Source organism: Carcharodon carcharias, chromosome 14 (genome assembly GCF_017639515.1).
Source record: "Carcharodon carcharias isolate sCarCar2 chromosome 14, sCarCar2.pri, whole genome shotgun sequence".
NCBI lineage: Eukaryota > Metazoa > Chordata > Chondrichthyes > Lamniformes > Lamnidae > Carcharodon > Carcharodon carcharias.
The window spans coordinates 17,163,728-17,184,855 of NC_054480.1; the positions used below are offsets into that span (position 1 = coordinate 17,163,728).

A 21,128-nucleotide genomic window follows, 5' to 3' on the forward strand; every position below is an offset into this window, starting at 1 on the left:
TAGAAGCAACTCAAGAAAAGATTGGACACACTGCATGGTATCTTGCGGATCAGCTGTGGCTCAGTAGGTAGCACACATGTTTCAGAGTCTGAAGGTTATGTCTAAGTCCCACTCCAACGACAAATTCTAGTGCCAATGCAACACTGAGGGAGGGCTACACTGTTGGAGGTGCTACCTTTCGGATGAGACATTAACTCAAGACTCCATTTGTACTTTTAAGTGGACAGAAAAGATTCCATAGTATAATTATGAAGAACAGCGGGGGGAGCCTACCCAGCATCCTGACATTTAGTACTCAGCCAATGTCAGGAGGAGTGTGCCGCAGCTCAGGATCACGGTGAAGCAGACCGGGAGTAGCGTGAAGCAGCTCAGGATCACTTAAGTGAGAGAGAAACAACAACCTGTGACATCACAGGAAGATCATTCAGCATCACAGTTTTGCTTCCCTTTCTACAAAGTTAGTCCAAGGAATTGGGAAATTAAAAAATTCAATTTTTTTGATAAAAAGGGTTCAGTAAAGCATTTCAATTAATCTTCCCTATATTAAAATGAATGGCGAGTGAGTTTTATTTTTTATTTATAGCACGGTTATTTATTTATGGCACGGTTATAGGTATGGTCCTCCTGTAGCTTAAGAGTATGCAGGGAGAGGGGCAATGAGTGACCACCAGGCAGTCAAAAAGAAATAGGCAAGTATTAAAGGAATCCCCTGAGTACATTTCACCCTCCAACCAGCATTCAGTTCTAAATACTATTGAAAGCAATGGTTCAGCTGGAGAGTGCAGCCAAAGCCATGTTCATGGCACCACTGCTGGCTCAGGGGGAAGGGGGTTGGAGGAAGCGACTGGAAGAGAAAAAGTGATAGGAGATTAAATAGTTGGGGAAACAAACAGGCATTTCTGCAGCTACAGATATGAATCCTGGATGGTGTGTTACCTCCCTGTTGACATGGTCAAAGATGTCAGTGATTGGCTGCAGAGCACCCTGAGGTGGGCGGGTGAACAGCCAGCAGTTGTGGTCCACATGGGTACCAACAACACAGGGAGGGGGGTGGAGAGGGGGAGGAGGTGTGGTCCTGCAGTCAAAGTTCAGGGAGCTAGGTAGGAAATGAGCAAGCAGGACCTCAGAAGTAGTAATCACCGGATTATTCCCAGTGCCACACACGAGTGAGTTTATAAACGGGAGGATAAAGCAGATGACTGCACAGCTGAAGTGATGGTGCAGCAAGGAGGGCTTTAGATCCTTGGGACATTAGGGTCAGTTCTGGAGGAGATGCAGCCAGTGCAGACAGGGCAGGTTGGACTTAAACAGAGTGGGGATTAATTTCCTTGCAAGTCAATTTTTTAGTGCAACTGGGGAGAGTTTATGCCAACTTGGCAGGGGTGTAGGAGCCAGGAGGTAATACTAGGGAAGGATACCAGGGTGCAAATAATATTGGAAGAGAGAAAGTAGGAAATGGTAAGATATTAGGTGGGGTCAGCACAAGAGGAAAAGTAATAAAGTCTAATTGTATCTACTTGAATGTGCAGAGTGTGATAAATAAAATTGGTGATGTAGATTGCCATGTGGAAATATGATGCTATGGCGATAATGAAAGGGCAGGACTGGGTATTAAATATTTCTGGGTACAAGGTGTTCAGGAAAGATAAGAAAGGGGGAAGATGGCAGTACTGATTAAGAAGGACATTGCAGTACTGGAGAGAGGGGACGTGAGGGGTCAGGCAAGAGTTAAGGAGTGAAAAGATACAATCGCATTGCTCAGTGTAGTCTATTGACAAAGTAGTGAGAAAGATGTAGAGGGACAAATTTGCATGGAAATTACAGAGAAGTGCAAAAATAATACAGTAGTTATAACGGAAACTTTAATTAAATAGACTGGTGTAGAAGAAGTGTGAAGGACAGAGAGGGGCAAGAGTTCCTAGAATGTATTCAGGAAACTTTTCTACAGCTGTATGTTTTTAGTCCAAAGAGAAAAGAGGCATTGCTGGACTGGTTATTGGGAATGAGGTAGGCCAAGTGGATCAAGTATCAGGAGAAGAATATTTAGGAGATAGTGATCACTGTATCATAAGGTGTAGATTAGCTATTGAAAAGGGCATGGAACAATCCAGAATAAGGACAGTTAACGGATGGAAAGCCAATTTCAATGGGGGTAAGAATGGATCTGGCCCAGATAAACTGGAATCAAAAATTAGCAGACAAAACTGATACTGAATAATGGGCTGCCTTTAAAGAGCTAATTTAAGTACCGTCAAGGTATGTTCCCATGAGGGGAAAAGTAGGGCAAACAAATCCAGAGCTCCCTGGATGACAAATAGTATTGGGAGTAAGACGAAGCAGAAAAAGGGTGCTTATGTCAGATGTTAGGTGGATGATACAATTGAGAACCAGGCTGAATACAGAAGGTTCAGAAGGGAATTGAAAAAGCAAATAAGAGAAGCAAAGAGAGAGTAAGAGAAGAGATTAGCAGCTAACGAAAAGGAATCCAAATGTCTTCTATAAGCATATAAATAGTAAAAAGGTGGTATGAGGAGGAGCGAGGCCAATTAGGAACCAAAAAAGGAACTCACGCATGGAGGCAGGGTGTTGGCCGTGGTTTTAAATGAATACTTTGCATCTGCCTTTACCAAAGATGATGATGCTACCCAGGTCATGGTGAAAGAGGGAGTAGTTCAGATACGAAGGGTTTAAGATTGATAAGCTGGAACATTGGATAGGCTGTCTATACTTAAAATTGATAAGGGACCATGATCAGATGTAATGCATCCAAAGGTACAGAAGGAAGAGAGTGTAGAAACTGCAGAGGCACTGGCCATAATTTTCCTTATTCAAAAAAGGGTGTAAAGATAAGCCCAGCAATTACAGGCCAAGCAAGTTTAACCTCAGCGATGGGGAAGCTTTTAGAAACAATAATTCGGGACAAAATCAATAGTGATGGACAAATCCGAGTTAATTAAGGAAAGCCAGCATGGATTTGTTAAGGGCAAATCATGTTCAACTAACTTGCTTGAGTCTTTTGAGGTAACAAGAGGGAATCGATGAGGGTAATGCTATGTACAAGGGCTTCCAAAAGACATGTAATAAAGTGCCGCACAACAGACAAAAGCAAAGTTATAGCTCATGGAATAAAAAGGGACAATAGCAAAATGGATACGAAGTTGGCTGAGTGACTGGAAACAAAAATAGTGGTGAATTGTTGTTCCTCGAACTAGAGGAAGGTTCCCCACAGATTGGTGTTAGGACCTCTGCTCTTCCTGATACATATTAATGACCTAGGCCTTGGTGTACAGGGCGCATTTTTCAAATTTGTGGATTTTACAAAACTTGGAAGCATTGTGAACCACAAAAAGGATATTGTAAAATGTCAAAAGAACAGACAGGATAGTGGAGTGGGCGGACAAGTGGCAGATGAAATTTAACACAGGGAAGTGCGAAGCGATTTAGTTTGGCAACAAGAAAGGAGGAGACACAACATAAAATAAAAGATATAATTTTAAAGGTGCAGGAGCAGAGGCAGCTGGTTATATATGTGCATAAATCATTGAAGGTGGCAGGACAGGTTGAGACCCCGTTAATCAAGCATGTGGCGCCCTGGGCTTTATCAATAGAGTACAATAGCAGAGAAATTATATTCAACCCCTATAAAATACTGGTTCAGCCTCAACTGGAATATTGCATCCAGTTCTGAGCACCACACTTTAGGAAGGATGTGAAAATATTACACAGGCTGCAGAAAAGATTAATGAGAAAGGTTCCAGGGATAAGGAACTTCAGTTACAGAGCTAGAGTAGGGAAGTGGGGACTGTTTTCCTTGAAGAAGGTTGAGAGGAGATTTGAGAGATGTATTCAAAAATAAGGGGTCTGGACAGTGTAGATAGGGAGAAACCGTTCCCATTGGCGGAAGGGTTGAGAACCAGGGGGCACGGGTTTAAGGTAATTCAGAAGCAATAGCGACATGAGGAAAAACACTCTTACGCAACAGGTGGTTAGGATCTGGAATGCACTGCCTGAGACTGCAGGTCAACTTAAGCTTTCAAGAGGGAATCAGATCATTATCTGAAAAGAACTAAATTGCAGGGCTAAGGGAGAGTGGCACTAGGTGAATTCCCCCTTCAGCAAGCCAACGCAGACACGATGGGCTGAATGGTTACAGCACAGAAGGGGGCCATTCTATGATTTAAAAAAAATACAAATTTTCTGGTCACTATATTACCATTGTAGGAGTTTAGTGTGAGCAAATTTGTTGAGGTGTTTTCTATATTCCAATAGTGACTACACTGAATACCCAAGGTCATAAAAGATACTTTCCACTTTCTTTCCTGCTGCGTTCCTTCCTGCATTCCCAACACGGAGCTTTGCTCAATTAGACTGTGGGTGGGAGAATGGACATTGGTATTTTCCACCATCTCCGACTGGCCTCCTGCCTAGTGAGGCTCCATGCTTTGGGTACAGGATTACTGAATTCACCCTTATGTCTGTAAATGAACTGTGAGCAGAGGGGAGACAATGAATGGTCCAATCTGTCTATTCATTAACAACTTGCAGTTATATAGTGCTTTCGCCCTAGTAAAAACAATTCCAAAGTGCTTTATGGGTGCATCATCAGACAAAAATCAATACTAAGAGAAAAGACTTGCATTTATATAGCACTTTTCATGACCACCAGACATCTCAAAGCAGCTTACAGCCAGCGAAGTACTTTTTGCTGGTTACTGCTGTAATGTAGGAAATGTGGCAGCTAATTTATACTCAGCAACCTCCCTCAAACAGCAATGTGATGTCAGATCATCTGCTTTTATTGTGATGCTGATTGAGGGACAAACATTAGCCAGGACAATGGGGATAACTCCCCAGCACGTCTTCAAAATAGTGCCATGGGATCTTTTGCATCTGGCCAAGCAGGCAGGTGAGGCCTCGGTTTAACGTCTCATCCAAAAGGCTGCATTTCCAACAGTGCAGCACTCCCTCAGCAGAGCACTGGTATGTCAGTCTTGAATTTTGTGTTCAAGCCCTGGAGTGGGACTTGAACCTGGAATCTTGCGAATCAGAGGCAAATGTGCTACCAATTGAGCTACAGCTGCCACAGGAGGCTGACCAAAGCCACAACGAGAAGACATTAGGACAGGTGTAAGAGGTAAGTTTTAAAAGAGTCTTAAAGGAGAAGAAAAGTGTAGAGGTTTAGGGAGGGAATTCTAAAGCTTGGGGACTAGATTGATGAATGCATAGTTGTGAAACAATGTGAATTTGCCTGATGATGGATCCTTGCTGGTTAAATGGCTCATCGCTCTATCAGGGTGACACCACCAAATCACCAGTAGAAAATGTTAAGGCAAACCTCTCATTTGGATCATTGATTGAAGGAATATGCAAAAACTGTTAGTTATAAGTAAGATGAAAAGTAGCAAATAATGAGAAACTTTATGGGAATAGTTAGTTAATGCACACAAGTTTCTTTTTAATACATATACAAAATGTGGTGATGGACTTGAAACATTTCAGCAGCTCTCTCAATTGCCATCTACTGGCCAGAGCCTCAAGTTACTTGGTTACAGCCTACTGTTTACATACAGGATCCCCTTTCTAAATGTTTACACAGGCATTATCAATGTTACCTATTGGCATAAAGGTGCAACCAAAAATTGTGGAAACTGGGCGCGGGACAGGAAATGCGTGCCTTCCCAGGATTAATTAATTAATATATTTGGTTACTCACTGCAAATTTGGTTAGGATGTAAGCACCAGCCCCAACTCCAATTCCAATTACAGTCTGTATGCTGCAAAACAATCAAATAAAATTCATTATGCACAGTTGCTCATTGAGGCAAATGAAGAAGATGATCATGTAGTTGGGATTCACTCAGAGTCTGTTTGAGCAACCAACTCACTTTAAATGGGTTAAGACGGTAGGCAGCATATCAGCCAGCTCATCCATGGTTGGGTACTGGTATCTGCAAAACCAAAAGACAGAAAACATAAGTCAGGAAATGGTCCATTGCTAACCTGGTCTGGCGTGATTTGCTGCAGCCGAACATCCTGCAGATTTCTACAGCAGCTTCCCAAGTATTAAGTTTTGCGATAACAATCCCAAAGGTAGCAACATTAGCGGATTTTAGCAATGTCAAAACCATTTACCCTAGCTATCAGGATGAGTAAAAAGGGTTGATTGGGTCCTGGTATTATACTGCACCAGGGCAGTATATGACTGGCTAGCTGGACCAGTTGGCCTATTCCCTTTCTTTCCCTATGTTTATGCTTTACTTGTCAGCCTTCCTTCAAACTGTACTACCCACCCATCTGCAGCTCATCAGAACTAATGATCAGGGAATCGGGTGTACATGAAAAAATTGATCAAAATTACTTTCACTGCAAAAACGCTCAGGCTTCTCCATCCACCCCACCTCAATGCAAATGTAATGAAGCATACAGTGTGCCTGTATAGGTATGTGGTTTATGTGGCTGGATCTTCAATCTCATTGGAAACATGTCACATTTATCAAGTTTGACATCCGTTGTGAATTACTGTGATGTGACTTGTGTTCTATATGCTGCATGCCCTACCAACTAAACAAAAAAGATAGATGCTTCCATGATCCTGTTCTCCCAAACTTGGAGAATCAAGTCTACAGTATTGGTTTCCAATCCATGCTCCCTCAAGGAAGCATGAAGGGGAGGGGAGCATTCCTTTACATTTCCTATAAATCCATTGCTTACCTGACAGTTTATATTCAATCCATGACTCTTACAGCACACTTTGGAAGGAAAAATAACTAGGTGCCACCATCTTAGCAGCCCTGTTTTACTGGCATTCCTTTGGCTTTGGATTTCTCACTGATGATAGCCACTGAGGTAATGAACCCATGGCTGGTTGTCTCTACATAAAATAAGGGCAGCTGAGCTGCATTGTGAATTGGGGTGGGTGAGTGACCAGGCCACATGTAGGTTGCAGTGTCTCTTGGCCAGGAAGGTGAAGTAGAGGATGGGGGTAAGAGGGAAATTGAGAGGGGAAAATCATACCCACCTGATCTCCAGCAATTCCTGTTCACCAGCTACAAGGGCATTGGCAATAGCCTAAGAGGAGGCTGTCAGGGCAGAGAGGCAAAGGATGCAAAAATCTTACAAGGAAGAGGTTTTTGTTAGGTACGGGTATTAAGTAAGGGATTTGAAACCAAGATGGATAGTTGGAGTAAAGATACAAATCAGATCATCTAATTGAATGACAGAATGAGCTCAGGAACTCAATGACCTATTCACGTTCATCTGCATCCAAGAAATTAATCCAAATAAGAAATTAATCCAAATACTCCTGAAAGATAAGCTTTGCAACAGTACATACCCAGGATTAGGCCCTTCGTCCCATAAGCCTGCTCCACCATTTGATAACATCATGGCTGATCTATTTGTGGCCTGAACTCTACTTTTCTGTCTGTCTATTTGACTCCCTTGTTAGTCAAGAATCTATCCAAATGAACACAGTAACTAAACAAAATACAATGTGCAGAAACCTCTCACCCCGATGGGAAAGGTGGGGCTGCTTCTTGGTGTCCAGGGGCATCCACGTGACAAACAGCGAAGTGGTGTGTGATTTCCTGCATGTCCTCATAGTTGAACAATGTGTTGAAGCAAGATTTGTCTGTGGGCAAATGGCAAAGCATTAACAGGGACGCGGTGGGAGAAACAAACAGCAACAAAAACTCCCTCCCTTGTGACAACTTTCACTCTCTCATGGTGGTTACAACCCAGAAACCAGCCATTGACCAATTGATCGATGCCTGTGTTTATGCTACCCACAAGCCTCCAGCTAAAAGCAAGATACTGTGGATGCTGGAAATCTGAAACAAAAACAAAAATTGCTGGAAAAACTCAGCAGGTCTGACAGCATCTGTGGAGGGAAAAGCAGAGTTAATGTTTCGAGTCCGTATGACTCTTCATCAGAACTAAAGAGACCTTCTTTAGTTCTCTTCTTTTTCTGTCTCTAGTTCTGATGAGGAGTCATACGGACTCGAAACCTTAACTCTGCTTTTCCCTCCACAGATGCTGTCAGACCTGCTGAGTTTTTCCAGCTATTTTAGTTTTTGTTTCAAGCCTCCAGCTAACTTCACTTCATCTAAACCCATCAACATGAATTTCCATTACTTCCTCCTTCAAGTGTTTATCTTCAACCAAGAGTACACATACTGCGAGCTGCATCTTCCCATCAGTTTTGGATCTTATTTTCCTGACTACATTGGTCCTGTTTCCCATAGATTTGCAAAAAGGATGTACAATTCCAATGGGTTATTCCACAGGCTATTCCACAAGGACCCACCCCAAGAACATGTTGACCAATAAGAGAACTTTACAATTCTTCCCACCACTGCCCCCACCACACCCCCAACCAATTTCATTCCTTTATCATCGCCCACAACAGGGCTGGTGGGCTTTCAGGTTCCAGAGCTGTGTTCACCCCTCTCTAACCTGGTCAACAGCAGGTATTCCCACTCTCCCTGACAGGGTAATTTACAGTGCTGAGGCTGGCACTCATCATTTGCACATCTCAAAGCTCACTGTATAAGATCGTCACAGAGTCTATGTATCACCCTGACCACCTTGAGTAAAACAGCCAACTTTCCCTTTACACTAATAAATACTACAATGAGAGATATGGAGGATTAACTGTGCCACGTTGTTAAATGGTACCATGTGTCATGTGTCATCAATATTAATCCCTTGCCCCCTGCAACCAAAAAGCTTGCAGTCCTTACAGCACAGGAGGAAGAGGTGGTCATTCAGCTCATCAAGTCTGTGCCAGTTCTCTGTAAAGGAATGCAGTCAGTCCCATTCTCTCACTCTATATAAATTATAAAGCATCTTCCCAACCTCAGGATGCCCCAAAACTGTTTACAGTTAATGGTGTACTTTTGAATGCAGTCACTGAAGTAACGCAGAATGTATGGCAGGCAATTTGCAAACAGCAAACTCCCACAAACAGGAACATCTTAACAACCAGATAAACTGGTTTAGTGATGCTGTTTGAGGGTAAATATTGGCCAGGGCTCTTGAGGGTAATTTTTCAAAATAGGGCCACGGGTTCTTTTACGTTTACCTGAGGAGGTAGCCATCTAATATCTTATCGGAAAGATGTCACCTCTGACAGCGTAGCCCTCCCTCAGTACTGCACTAGGAACATTGGCCTCGATTTTTGTACTCAAGTCTCTGGAGTAGGATTTGAACCCACAACCTTCCGACTCAGGTGGTGAGAGTACTACCCACTGAGTCACGGCTAACACTTTCCCCAGCGCGAGTTCCTGACTTCCGCTATGTTGTAAAGGGATGGAGGGATAAGTAGTAAACTGCAAGGAGTTTCAGCCCATGGTTTGTTCTCCAGGTTACTGAACAATCGGGGAACATCCCCACCCTCAGACTGACTAGAGAATGGTGCACAGACTGAGGAAAGGAAATATTAAAAGGCAAGGACTTACGGTTGAGGCCTATGTCGTGGTAGGTTAAAATGACAGGTCTGTTCCCCTTTGGGGTACCTCGCATGGTTACATGCAGCACACCATGCGCAGTTTCAATGTCATGTTCCTGCAGGCAAAAAAGAACGCAGGGTCACATTTATTCTTTGCTTTTCCTTTCTGAAGACCCGATACCACGCAGCAATCTTTGCCAAGAAGCAGCAGATAGAATCATACAATGGTACAAAAAAAAGGAGGCCTTTCAGCCCAGCTTGCCTACACCAACACTTTGAAAGAGCTATCCAATTAGTCCCACCACCACCACCACCACCACCACCCCCCCCCCCCCCCCCCCCCCCCCCCCCCCCCCCATTCTCTATAGCCCTACAAGTTTTTCTTTTTCAGGTATTTATCCCATTTCCTTTTGAAAGCTATTACTGAATCTGCTTCAGCCAGTCTTAATGGTAGTGCATCCCTGACCATAACAACATACTGCGTGAAAAAATACATTCTCATCATCTTGCTTCTGGTTCTTTTACTAATTACCTTAAATCAGTGTCCTCTGGTTACCGACCCTCCTACCACTGGGAATAGCTTCTCCTCACTTACTCTCATCAAAACCCTTGATGATTTTGAACACCTCTATCAAATCTCCTCCTAACCTTTTCTTTTGGAAGAAGAATAACCCCAGCTTCTCCGGTCTCTCCACATAACTGAAGTCCCCATACCCCTGGTACCACTCTAATAAATCTCCTCTACATCCTCCCGAATGCGTGGTGACCTTGGCTTTGTTGATGCGGCTCCAAATTAGATTGCTAGAAATTACACAGGCATGGCCAAAGGTAGCAGATCCAGTCCCAATCAAAGTGGGGGAGGTGGGGGGGGGGGGGAGACAGCTCAAGCCATGTGAGAGGTGGTGACAGAGCGGATCAACATTGGATTGGGGGCAAATTTGGAAGCATGTTTTCAGGCCTCTGCAGAAGTTGTTCATGGTGTTGCTGAAAAGAGAGATATGTTGCCGAAGTTTGTTTTTATACACTTGATAGAAGCGACATACATTCATAGGCAGGGATCCATTCCTTGCAAACGAACGGAATATGTTCAAACCTGGCATCTTTTTTGAATTATTTGGGAGCCTGTAAGTCTTCCATTGCTTTTTCCATGGCAACGCCTCAGCCAGAGTTGACTTGCCAACCAAACACCCTTTTCTCCTGTAGTATAAATTGTTGTGATTGCTTGAAATTTGGCATTCTTGCATTTGTCCTGATGAGTGCAAGGTGAAAAACTTCAGCAACACGTCTCTCTCTTCAGCAAGTTTCAAGCTCTGTGGGATCAAGGGATCTTTTACATCCATCTGAACAGGCAGATGGGCCCTCAGTTTAACATCCCATCCAAAAGGCAGAACCTCCAACAGTGCAGCACACCATCAGTATTACATTGGAGTGTCAGCCTAGAGTGCTCAGGCCCGGGGGAGGTGGGAGGGGGACTTGAACCATGTGACTCAGAGGCAAAGTGCTACCAACTGAGTTACGGCTGAGTCCCAAATCTGGTGACAACGGCCCCTGTGGTCCTCAGTTCCCACTATAAATGCATGCTCAATCTCATGTTAATCCGTAAACAAAAGGCTAGAAATTAAAGTGCGCTAAAATAGTGCACCATTAGAAAAGCCAAACAATTTCACTGGAGTAACATTTATTTCTGTGCGGTAGATCCTTGGCCATCACTGACTGCTAGGCTGCTCAGCTCTTTATGAGCTCACTGCCACAGCTAAACCTCGCCCTGCTTACACTAAGTGGATTAGTGAAGGTCAAACGGGACATCTGGCTGGAAAAATACTGCTTTTGCTGTAATCACCTATGCGAAGGGAAAATGCCTCAAACTGGACACATTGTGCCACCCGCAATCAAAATCCTTGTTGGTTTTTTTTCTTCTTTTCATTGGATGTGGGCGTTGCTGGCAAGGGATGTTGCCCGTCCCTAATTGCCCTTGAACTGAGTGGCCTACTCGGACATTTAAGAGTCAACCATATTGCTTTCTGGAGTCACATGTAGGCCAGACCAGATAAGGTTGGTACATTTCCTTCCCTAAGGGGCATTAGTGAACCGGATGGCTTTTTACAACAATCAATGATTACTCAGACTAGCTTCATGTTACAGGTTTATTAACTGAATTCAAATTTCACCAGCTATGGTGGGATTTGAACTCATGCCCCAAGAGCATTAGCCTGGCCCTCTGGATTATGAATACAGCGACACTACCACTATGCCATCATCTCTCATCTTCTCCTCCGCACCCAAACTTTAGAATTTCCATGTTCAACTGATGCACACCGAAGGTTAACAGAACTGCACGAAGTCTTTGATTGATATACTGGAACGGAAGAGGCTCAATTTGGTGCGATTCCAGAAATGTAATTGGCAGTAAAATCTATTCAGGCCCATGAGAAGTGTCTCAGAGGACTCATTAAGTACTCCCAGAACAGACCAGCAGAACAATGAAAGCTGTAAGGCCAGAAGATTGGATGTGGTTGGATATAACTTCTCAGGCGTGGCTTCCCTCTGGTCATTCATCTACATAGTCAGTGAGTATTTGGGGGAAGGAGCAGGGAGGGGTAATAGGAGGACCTTCTACGCTGTGGCAGTTATCATAGCCAGATCCAATCGCAGAGCCACCCGATGTTACACATGTGGTTTTTTTTGGAGTATGTTAGCAGGACCTCCTTCAGTACATCATTCTCCAATCAACCTGGAGTTCAAACTTCACAGAAACAACAGGCCTCCGCAGCTCCAGTGGATGGAACTCAAAAGGAAAAAGGTATCAGCCCTGGTTATTGGTTTCCCTGGAAACCAGCTCTCTGACCTCGTGCCAGGTCTCCAGTCAGTCAGCTTCCAGGGAGGTTTCACAAGAGCAGCCAACCGACAACCTGCTCTTGAACTTTCTCTCCCAGGTCTGCGGAGGTAGTTGCCTCTAGACTCGGCTGTTCCAATGCTCTCCTGGCTATCTTCCCACCTTGCACTCTCCATAAACTTGAACTCATCCAAAGCTCTGCTGCCTATATCATACCTTGCACCAAATCCTGTTCACCCAACACTGTCATGCGCACTGGCCTACACTGGCTCCCAGTTTGGCAACACTTAGATTTTAAAATTCTCTTCCTTTTTGTCAAATCTCTCCACGGCCTCACTTTCCCCCTCCCTATCTCTGCAACCTTTTTTCACCCGACAACCCTCAGATCTCTACACTCCTGCAAGTCTGACTTCTTGCATGTTCGTCTTCACTCCACCAAAGGTGAATGTGTCCACAAGCAGCCAAGGCCCTCAGCTCTTGAATTCCCTCCTCACCTCTCTCCCCAACTCTCTCTCTCTCCTCCTTTAAGATTCTCCTTAAAACCTAACTCTTTAACCAAACCTTTGGTCATCTGTCCTACTTAACATGCCCTTATCTGGCTCAGTACCAAATTTTGTTTGATAATGTTTTACTACATTAAAGGCTCAATATAACACAAGTTTCTGTTGTTGAGGTACATGGCCTCCATGACTCAATGCTTCCCAGCAATCTGGCTATAAGTTTGATCTCAGTGGATTGAAGACAAGTGGGTATTCACACCTGTGTGCTAATAACTGTTAGGCGTTGCAAAACATGGCAGCATTACATTTTAAACCAAAGATCATTATCCTATCCCCAAGTTTTTAAACACATTTAAATAGCAAACCCTCCTGAGGTTTGGATTAGTTATGAGTTGAAGACTGAAGTTCAAATGGGAGAAGTTCTACAAAGGCCCCCCCCCCGCCGCCAAATCCCTGGACATCTCCAAGTGCTTTATAGCCAATGAGGTGCTTCTAAAGTGTCGTCACTGTTGTAGTTTGGAAAGTAATCAATTTGCGCAGAGCAAATTCCCACAAACAGCAATGAGATAATGACCAGATAAATCTGTCGTGACGGAGGGATAAATGTTGGCCAGGACATTAGGGATAACTCCTCTGCTCCTCTTTGAAGTAAACGCCATGGGATCCACCTGAAAGGGCAGATAGGCCCTTGGTTTAATGTTCTCGTCCAAAAGACAGTATCTCCAACTGTGCAGCACCCCCTCAGTACTGCACAAGAATGTCAGCCCCAATTTTTGGATTGAAATCCTGGAGTGTGACTTGAATTGACAATCTTGCCACTCAAGAGGCGAGAATGCTTCCCCACTGAGCCACTGCTGACATGGCTTGGTCATGATCCAACCCCTGCCCCCATCCACCTCATGGCTTTGGGCTTGGTCCAGCTTCCCTCTTCGACTTGCTGCAGCAAGAAGGGTTCATGCTCAATGTGTGAATCAGTGACACAAACAACCTCTGTCAGTTCAGTTTGTGATCCGTGGATTTCGATAGATAGGTCAACTCAACAGATGACTTCGCCCAAGCATACGTATATGGTGACTGTATTCCTATCATTCCTTTGTTGTCATTATGGAAAAAAATGTGCAAGTTAGATCAAAAAATTCTTATTCTAGGCACAGAGTCTCATACAGTGTCACAGTATCCTCATGGCCCATCGAGTCTGCACTGGCTCTCTGAAAGAGCATTCCACCTACTCCCCTCCCCTGCCTTATCCCCGCAACTTTGCACATCCTCTATTTTCAGGTAGCAATCCAATTCCCTTTTTGAATACCTAGATCAAATCTGCCTCCACCACCCTCTCAGGCAGTTTGTTCCAGACTCCAATCACCCTCTGGGTGAAAACATTTTTCCTCATATCACATTTACTCTTTTTGCCAATTATTTTGAATCTGTGCCTTCTAGTTCTCGATGCTCTCGCGTGGGAACAGTTTCTCACTATTTACCCTGTCCATACCCCTCAGGATCTTGAATACCTCTATCAAGTCTCCTCTCAGCCTTCTTTTCTCAAAGCAAAACAGCCCCAACCTCTCCAATCTATCTTCATAGCTACAGTTCTTCATCCCGGGAATCATTCTTATGGCCACCCTCTGTGCTCTCTCCAATGCTTTCACTGCTAGAGGAAAGGGCACCCACCCACACACCCCCTGGCCCCACCCCCCAGCCCCTTAATCCGTTTCTCCTGGTGTTGACCGAGGGAGGAATATTGGCTCAGACATGGCATGACCTCCCCTGCTCTTCTTACGTTGTGGCAGTGACTACACTACATTGGTTGTGAAGAGCTTTGGGATGTCCTGAGGTCATGAAAGATCCAAGTTTTTCTCTCTCTCTTTGTTCAAAATAATGCCATGGTATCTTTTACATCTCATCTGAAAGATGGCAGTCCCTTGCTAATGCACAAAGATTGGTTAAAAGCAAAACCCATACAGAAGCAGTATAAAATCTGGCATAACAACATTTATCATTGAAATGGCATCTGTATTACAATCCCAAAATACCCATCATCTATGGTCAATTACTGAAGAAATTATATTAAAAGCTCTGTCCCATTTGCAGTGCAGCTAAACACTTGCTGAAATGATGTGAGGTATTAAAAGATTGTTACATCACTGTAAAAGACTTTTGCTTCCTATTCTCTCCTCCCAACAGCAATAGCACTAAGCTTTTGCACTGTAAAGCCGCGGAGTTGTTGAGATCAGAATGACGCACAGATTAATGCTAAGGCCTATTTAAACAATGAGAGTCATAAATTCAACTGTAAAAAGTGTACATACCAACATACAGATCATGATCAGGAGAAGGCCACTTGGCCTTTTGAGTCTGCTCCGTCATTCAATAAGATCATATTGTAAATTCAGCTTCACATTCCTGCCTACCCACATAACCTTTCACCCCCTTGCTCATCAAGAATCTATCTACCTCTGCCTCAATAATATTCAAAGGCTCTGCTTCCATTGTCTTGAGGAAGAGAGTTTCAAAGACTCAACCTTTGAGAAAAAAATTTCTCATCTCTGTCCTAAATGGGCAATCTCCTAATTTTAAACAGTCACCCCATACAAGAGCAAACATCCTCTCCACATCCAATCTGTCAAGAACCCTCAGGGTCTTAAAGGTTTCAATCAAGTTGCCTCTTACTCTTCTAAACACTAGCAGATATAAGCCCAGCCTGTCCAACCTTTCCCCATAAAACAATCTGCCCAATCCAGGTTGAGATGAAATTATAGCAATTTTGAATTGGGTCCACTTAAAATGGATCTTCTCTGAACTGCTTCCAACACATTTACGTTCTTCCTTAAACAAGGAGACCAGTCTTGTACACAGTACTCCAGATGTGGTCGGACCAATGCCCTGTACAACTGAAACATAACCTCCATATTTTTGTATTCAATTCGCCTCACAATAAATGATAACATTCTATTAGCTCTCCTAATTACTTGATGTACCTGCATACTAGCCTTTTACAATTCATGCACTAAGACACCCAGATCCCTTTGCATCTCAGAGCTCTGCAGAGTGTGTGTGTGTGTGTGTGCACGCACGTGCGTTTGGTGCCTACCACTCAATGTTAGTAAAGCATGATATATGCCAGTGCTTTACATTGTAGGAAAACAAAATAGCACACTGCTCCATATTTTAGGCTTCTGTATCTCACACTATCCTACATTTCAGTTTTGTCCAATGTTTTGCTCCAGTTTTGTTCCACTGGAGTTTAGAAGAGTAAGAAGTGACTTGATCGAAACCTTTAAGGTCCTGAGGGGTCTTGACAGAGTGGATGTGGAGAGGATGTTTCCTCTGTGTGGGAATCTAATACTAGGGGTCACTGGTTAAAATTAGGGCATCGCCCATTAAGACAGAGATGAGGATAAATTGTTTTCTGCGGGCCGTGAGTCTTTTTACTCTTCCTCAGAAGGCAGGGTCTTTGAATATTTTTAAGGCAGAGCTAGATAGATTCTTGATTAACAAGGGGGTGAAAGGTTATCAGGGGTAGGTGGGAGATTACAATCAGATCAGCCATGATCTTATTGAATGGCGGAGCAGGCTTGAAGGGCTGAAGGGCCTGCTCCATGTTCGTATGTTCATATGTCCTATACTGTCACTCAATCCTGCAATTTAGGCTCACAGACCCACATTGGAAATGAGATGAGGAGAATTTTTTTCTTAGGGTAGAGTCTTTGGAACTTTCTTCCTCAAAAGGAGTTGGAACTTTGAATATGTTTAAGGCCAAAGTAGATAGATTCTTGATAAACAAAAGAGTGAAAGGTTATCAGGGGAAGGCAGGAGGTTACAATCATGATCAGCCATGATCTTATTGGCAAAGCAGGCTTGAGGGGCTGAGTGGCCTACTCCTGCTCCTAATTCATATTTTTGTATGGTCTCAGAATTTAGAGTGTGTTTCACGTGCTCTCCTACATTTTAGGGGCATAGTTCCACATGGTCTCATTTTTTGAGTGTTTCTGTCCTATCTTGTAAGGTTCAGTGCAACACATTGTCACAGAGTCAAGGGCCTGAGAATTATCACCATTGCTGCACTAACCTTTCTTCCTTCTGACTGTGGAACCTAGGCTCTTGAAAATTGGACCTGGCAGTCCACAAGGACGAGGAAGCCAACTACAGTGCTCCGCCAGAGAACAGCTCACTCAACACAGTCCACAGATTGAACCTGGGATCTTCCTCGTCTAGACGTCACAGCACAAAGAGCATGCGATGCTTTTACTTGCAAAGCCATTGAGCGAGTGTAATAAACTTGGTGTTCCAGACAGGTATCTTACTTAAAGCTGTTAGCTTTATTAGAAAGCGCATTTAGAAGCTTCATGCTTGAACCAAATCTATGAGTAACTCCCCTCACTAAGATTACCTGTGCTAGGGCTCATTTGTCAGTACAATCACGTGATCCCTAAAGGCAGTAGGAAAGGTTATACCTACATTTCCTCCTCCTTCAGTTTTTGTACATTTCTTATTCACAAAGAATATCTAAATCCACAACACATACATTCATACACAGGCCATGCAATTAAATATGGAGTCTCTGAGGTGGTTTTCTAATTCAGTTAGAGCAACGTAGCTCTACCACTTGAGATTCTCCTACTGGATCGATATGATCAGGAACTGCAGCATCAGGGATATCCTTAGACAGCGGCAGTTCAGGATTAGATAATTCAACAGCAACATCAGGTATGTCTATACTAAGTCGACCTGGCACCTCAGGAATTAAAGACTCAACATCAGTTACGGGTGGAATAACCAGTTGTCTGAATATCTCGCTACTCCTTAGATGGTACACATGTTTTCGTACAATCCGGTGTTCTACTTCCACTTGGAATGACAAGGGTCCAGTTTTTGAGGCAATTATACCAGGAATCGAACTAGGCCCATTTCCAAAATTCCATTGTATCTCCTACAGTAAATCTTCAAGTTTTGCTGTGAATATCATGATTCAATTTCCGACAACTCGGATTCTTCTCTACCTTCCCTTCTAAGTTTGGAAACACCAGGCTTTACCTTGTACAAAGGCAGCCTTTCATCAGTAATTCAGACGGCATTGAACCCATAGCTGCAAGAGTCATATAATACTTGAGAAGGAAATGTGAAAGTCAAATTTCTAAAGTACCTTCGGGTAACCTCTTCAATCCTGATTTGAAAGTTTGCACTGCTCTTTCAGCTAACCCATTTGATGAGGGATGGTATGGTGCTGTTTTAATATGCTTAATTCCATTTAAACTCATTAATCTCAAAGTCTGCCCTAGTGAAGGCAGTACAGTCATCCAAAACAATGACTTCTGGTTGGCCACATACACTAAAACACTGGCACAGCTTTTCAATAGTTGCGCATGATGTCGGTGATCTAACTTCATACACATCCATCCACTCAAAATGCGCATTGATGATCAATAAAAACCATGGTACCCAAAAATGGACCTACATAGTCTTTAAGTAATCTAAAACAGGGTGGACCAGGCCACTCCCACAGATGCAGTGGAGCTGAAACGGGCAACTTCTGTTGTTGCTGACACTGGACACGGTGCTTGGCCATGCTTTCAATGTCATTGTTTACGCCTGGCCGCCAGACATAGCTTCGCACAAGCATCTTCATTTTCAAAATGCCTGGATGTGCACTGTGAAGCTCTGTCAAGAGTGGTTCTCTTCCTTGCAAAGGGACAATGACTCTCGATCCCCAAAACAAGATTCCATCTTGACAGCTTAACTCAGTTTTACAGGCCTGGAATGGTCTTATCTCTCCAGATGCTGAATTGAACCATCCTTGCAATACCTGGTCTCTGACTTTTGACAAAATTGGATCCCCATTTGTCCAATTCTTTATCTGCTTCACACAGGCTAACGAAGGATCCAAGAAAGTCAACACAAGCACAACCTCTTGTGGCACTGGAGCATGTACACTGGAGCAGGTAAAGGAAGAAGGCTGAGTGTGTCTGCGTTTGCAATGTGCACACCCGGGCAGTGCATAAAGGTGTACTCATACACTGAGAAAAATCAAAGCCCAATGTTGAATTCTTGCTGAGGCTAATCAGCAGAATGGCTTTCTCCTCACTGAATGAACCCATTAGTCGTTTATGGTCCGACAACGGTGAAATGTCGCCCATGCAGATACTGATGGAATTTCTTCCCTCCAAATATCACTGATAAACCTTCCTTTCCAAGTTGTGAACAACCCTTCTCGGATGCAGAGGGGGTCCTGGAGACGTAACCTATTGGCCTTTTTGATTTGATTTCTTTTTCTGTTTGCCGCAGGGTTTTGTCTCATTCTGCATTTTGATTTCACAGTCGGCTAAATTTCTCTCTAGTGAAACCTTAACTTGGTCGACTTCAGTAGTTGAGCTGCCCATGGCTTCATTATCCACTTGCTACTTGGAAAGTTCCACAACTTTTCCCTCTAATGCCTCTTTTGTTTCAATCAGCTGATTCTTCAGCTCTTCTGCCTTGCATTTTTTGGCTTCCTCCTGGAACATTGAACATTATTGAATCTTTTCTGTCAACCGTTTCTTCAGTTTGTTCAGAGTGGCACAATATTCGTTATGTTTCTTTTCACGATTTTCCAGTGGGACCAACTCTGACCTAAGGGAACAAAAACACAAAATGCTGAAAAAACTCAGCAGGTCTAACAACATCTGTGGAGAGAAAAAAAAAAAGTTAACATTTTGAGTTCATATGGCTCTTCTTCAGAGCGAGGCTCTGAGTCATACAGACTCGAAACATTAACTGTTTTTCCTTCTCTCCACAGATGCTGTCGGACCTGCTGAGGTTTTCCAGCATTTTGTGTTTTTGTTTCAGATTTCCAGCATCCGCAGTATTTTGCTTTCACCTGACCCAAGGGGTCTTTGCATCCTGTGAAGGCCCTTCACCTCTCCATATATTTTTGCTTGTAAGCCTTTCATCTTTCCCAATTCGTCACAAAATACCTGTCCTCTTCCTTAACAGCTCAGGGGTTCCTCCTGCTCTCGCTTGAAATATTTCTGACCAGTTGAGCTCAATTTTTTTTTAATGAATCACAGCCCAGAAGACTAGGTCCTTCACCTGTCCTGTGACTATTGGAAGTTGGGCTGTCTGTTGCCTATAGGACACAGGTACTGTGGCAATGCCCTTTGCCTGTATTGACTCTCCAGGGCTGTCTGTTGCCTATAGGACACAGGTACTGTGGCGATGCCCTTTGCCTGTATTGACTCTCCAGGGCTGTCTGTTGCCTATAGGACACAGGTACTGTGGCGATGCCCTTTGCCTGTATTGACTCTCCAGGGCTGTCTGTTGCCTATAGGACACAGGTACTGTGGCGATGCCCTTTGCCTGTATTGACTCTCCAGGGCTGTCTGTTGCCTATAGGACACAGGTACTGTGGCGATGCACTTTGCCTGTATTGACTCTCCAGTCTATGGCTTCAGCTGAGCCATGGTTTGATCCAGATTTAGTGACTGGGTGCCTTCATTTAGGTATTTAAAAGTATGTTCTCCCATCACTGTGATCGATGCTCCCCTGTCTACCTCCATGACCAGAGGTTTCCCATTCACTTGGAGGGTGACGGTTATTGGTTCAGATTTACTGCTTTGACATTGTATAGGGAATAAATATCAGTATCAGTGGCTTCCGGTTCTGGTAATATTGTGCACTTCAATCATCTTGGTCTGCTGTCTGATTGGCCGCCTCGATTTTGCCATGCATTGCTTTATTACATGCCCTTTTTTGTGGCAGTAGTGGCATTCTGCCTCCTTAAATCTGCAGGTTTCCTGGATGTGGTTGCCCCCACCATCGGTAACAGGTTGATTTCTGGATTGCTAGCGAGATGCTTCCACTTTGCCTTTTTGTTTTTTGAGCAGCAGAGACTGTCTCTCGTTTCGCAGCTGTCTCTCTGGTTTTCGCACCACACCCGGCGGTAGGTTCCTGCCCCAACTGAAGAACGCCACGTTGCCACACTCTAAAGCCTCTGAGACCCTCTTAGCACTCCCCATTGCTAGCACTATTTCCATGGCGCTTCAAGTCAATATTAACATCTGCGAGTAAACGACACTGAAAGGAGTCATCGTGAACGTCACAAATCAACCAATCTCGCTACATGTCACTGAGTATATCTCTGAAGGCACAGTGCTGAGTCAACTGCTTCAACTTCGCTATACAAGTTGTGATGGACTCTCCCGGGGCCCTTACTCTGGAGCTGGACTTAAATCTCTGCGTAATTACTGATGGCTTCGGCTGAAAGTGCACCTTCATGAGTTTACCAATTCGTTAAAAGGTTTAGAATTGGGTGGGTTTAGGGCCATCAGGCTGTGGATGAGGCTATACGTCTTGCTACCACAGACACTCAAGTGAA

The 21,128-nt window shown here is 43.8% G+C and overlaps 1 protein-coding gene across 3 annotated transcripts in view; it reads right to left on the bottom strand.

The window, feature by feature from the left end:
- Positions 1–21,128, bottom strand: part of LOC121287003 (protein NDRG3-like) — a 95,132-nt gene that overhangs the window by 32,558 nt on the left and 41,446 nt on the right. For all 3 annotated transcript variants that reach the window (XM_041204417.1, XM_041204418.1, XM_041204419.1), the window contains exons 4-7: positions 9,459–9,564; positions 7,510–7,630; positions 5,886–5,948; positions 5,714–5,774 (exon numbers count right to left, since the gene is read on the bottom strand). In XM_041204417.1, coding sequence (XP_041060351.1) covers positions 5,714–5,774; positions 5,886–5,948; positions 7,510–7,630; positions 9,459–9,564 — 351 coding nt within the window. The remainder of the gene's footprint in view (positions 1–5,713; positions 5,775–5,885; positions 5,949–7,509; positions 7,631–9,458; positions 9,565–21,128) is intronic.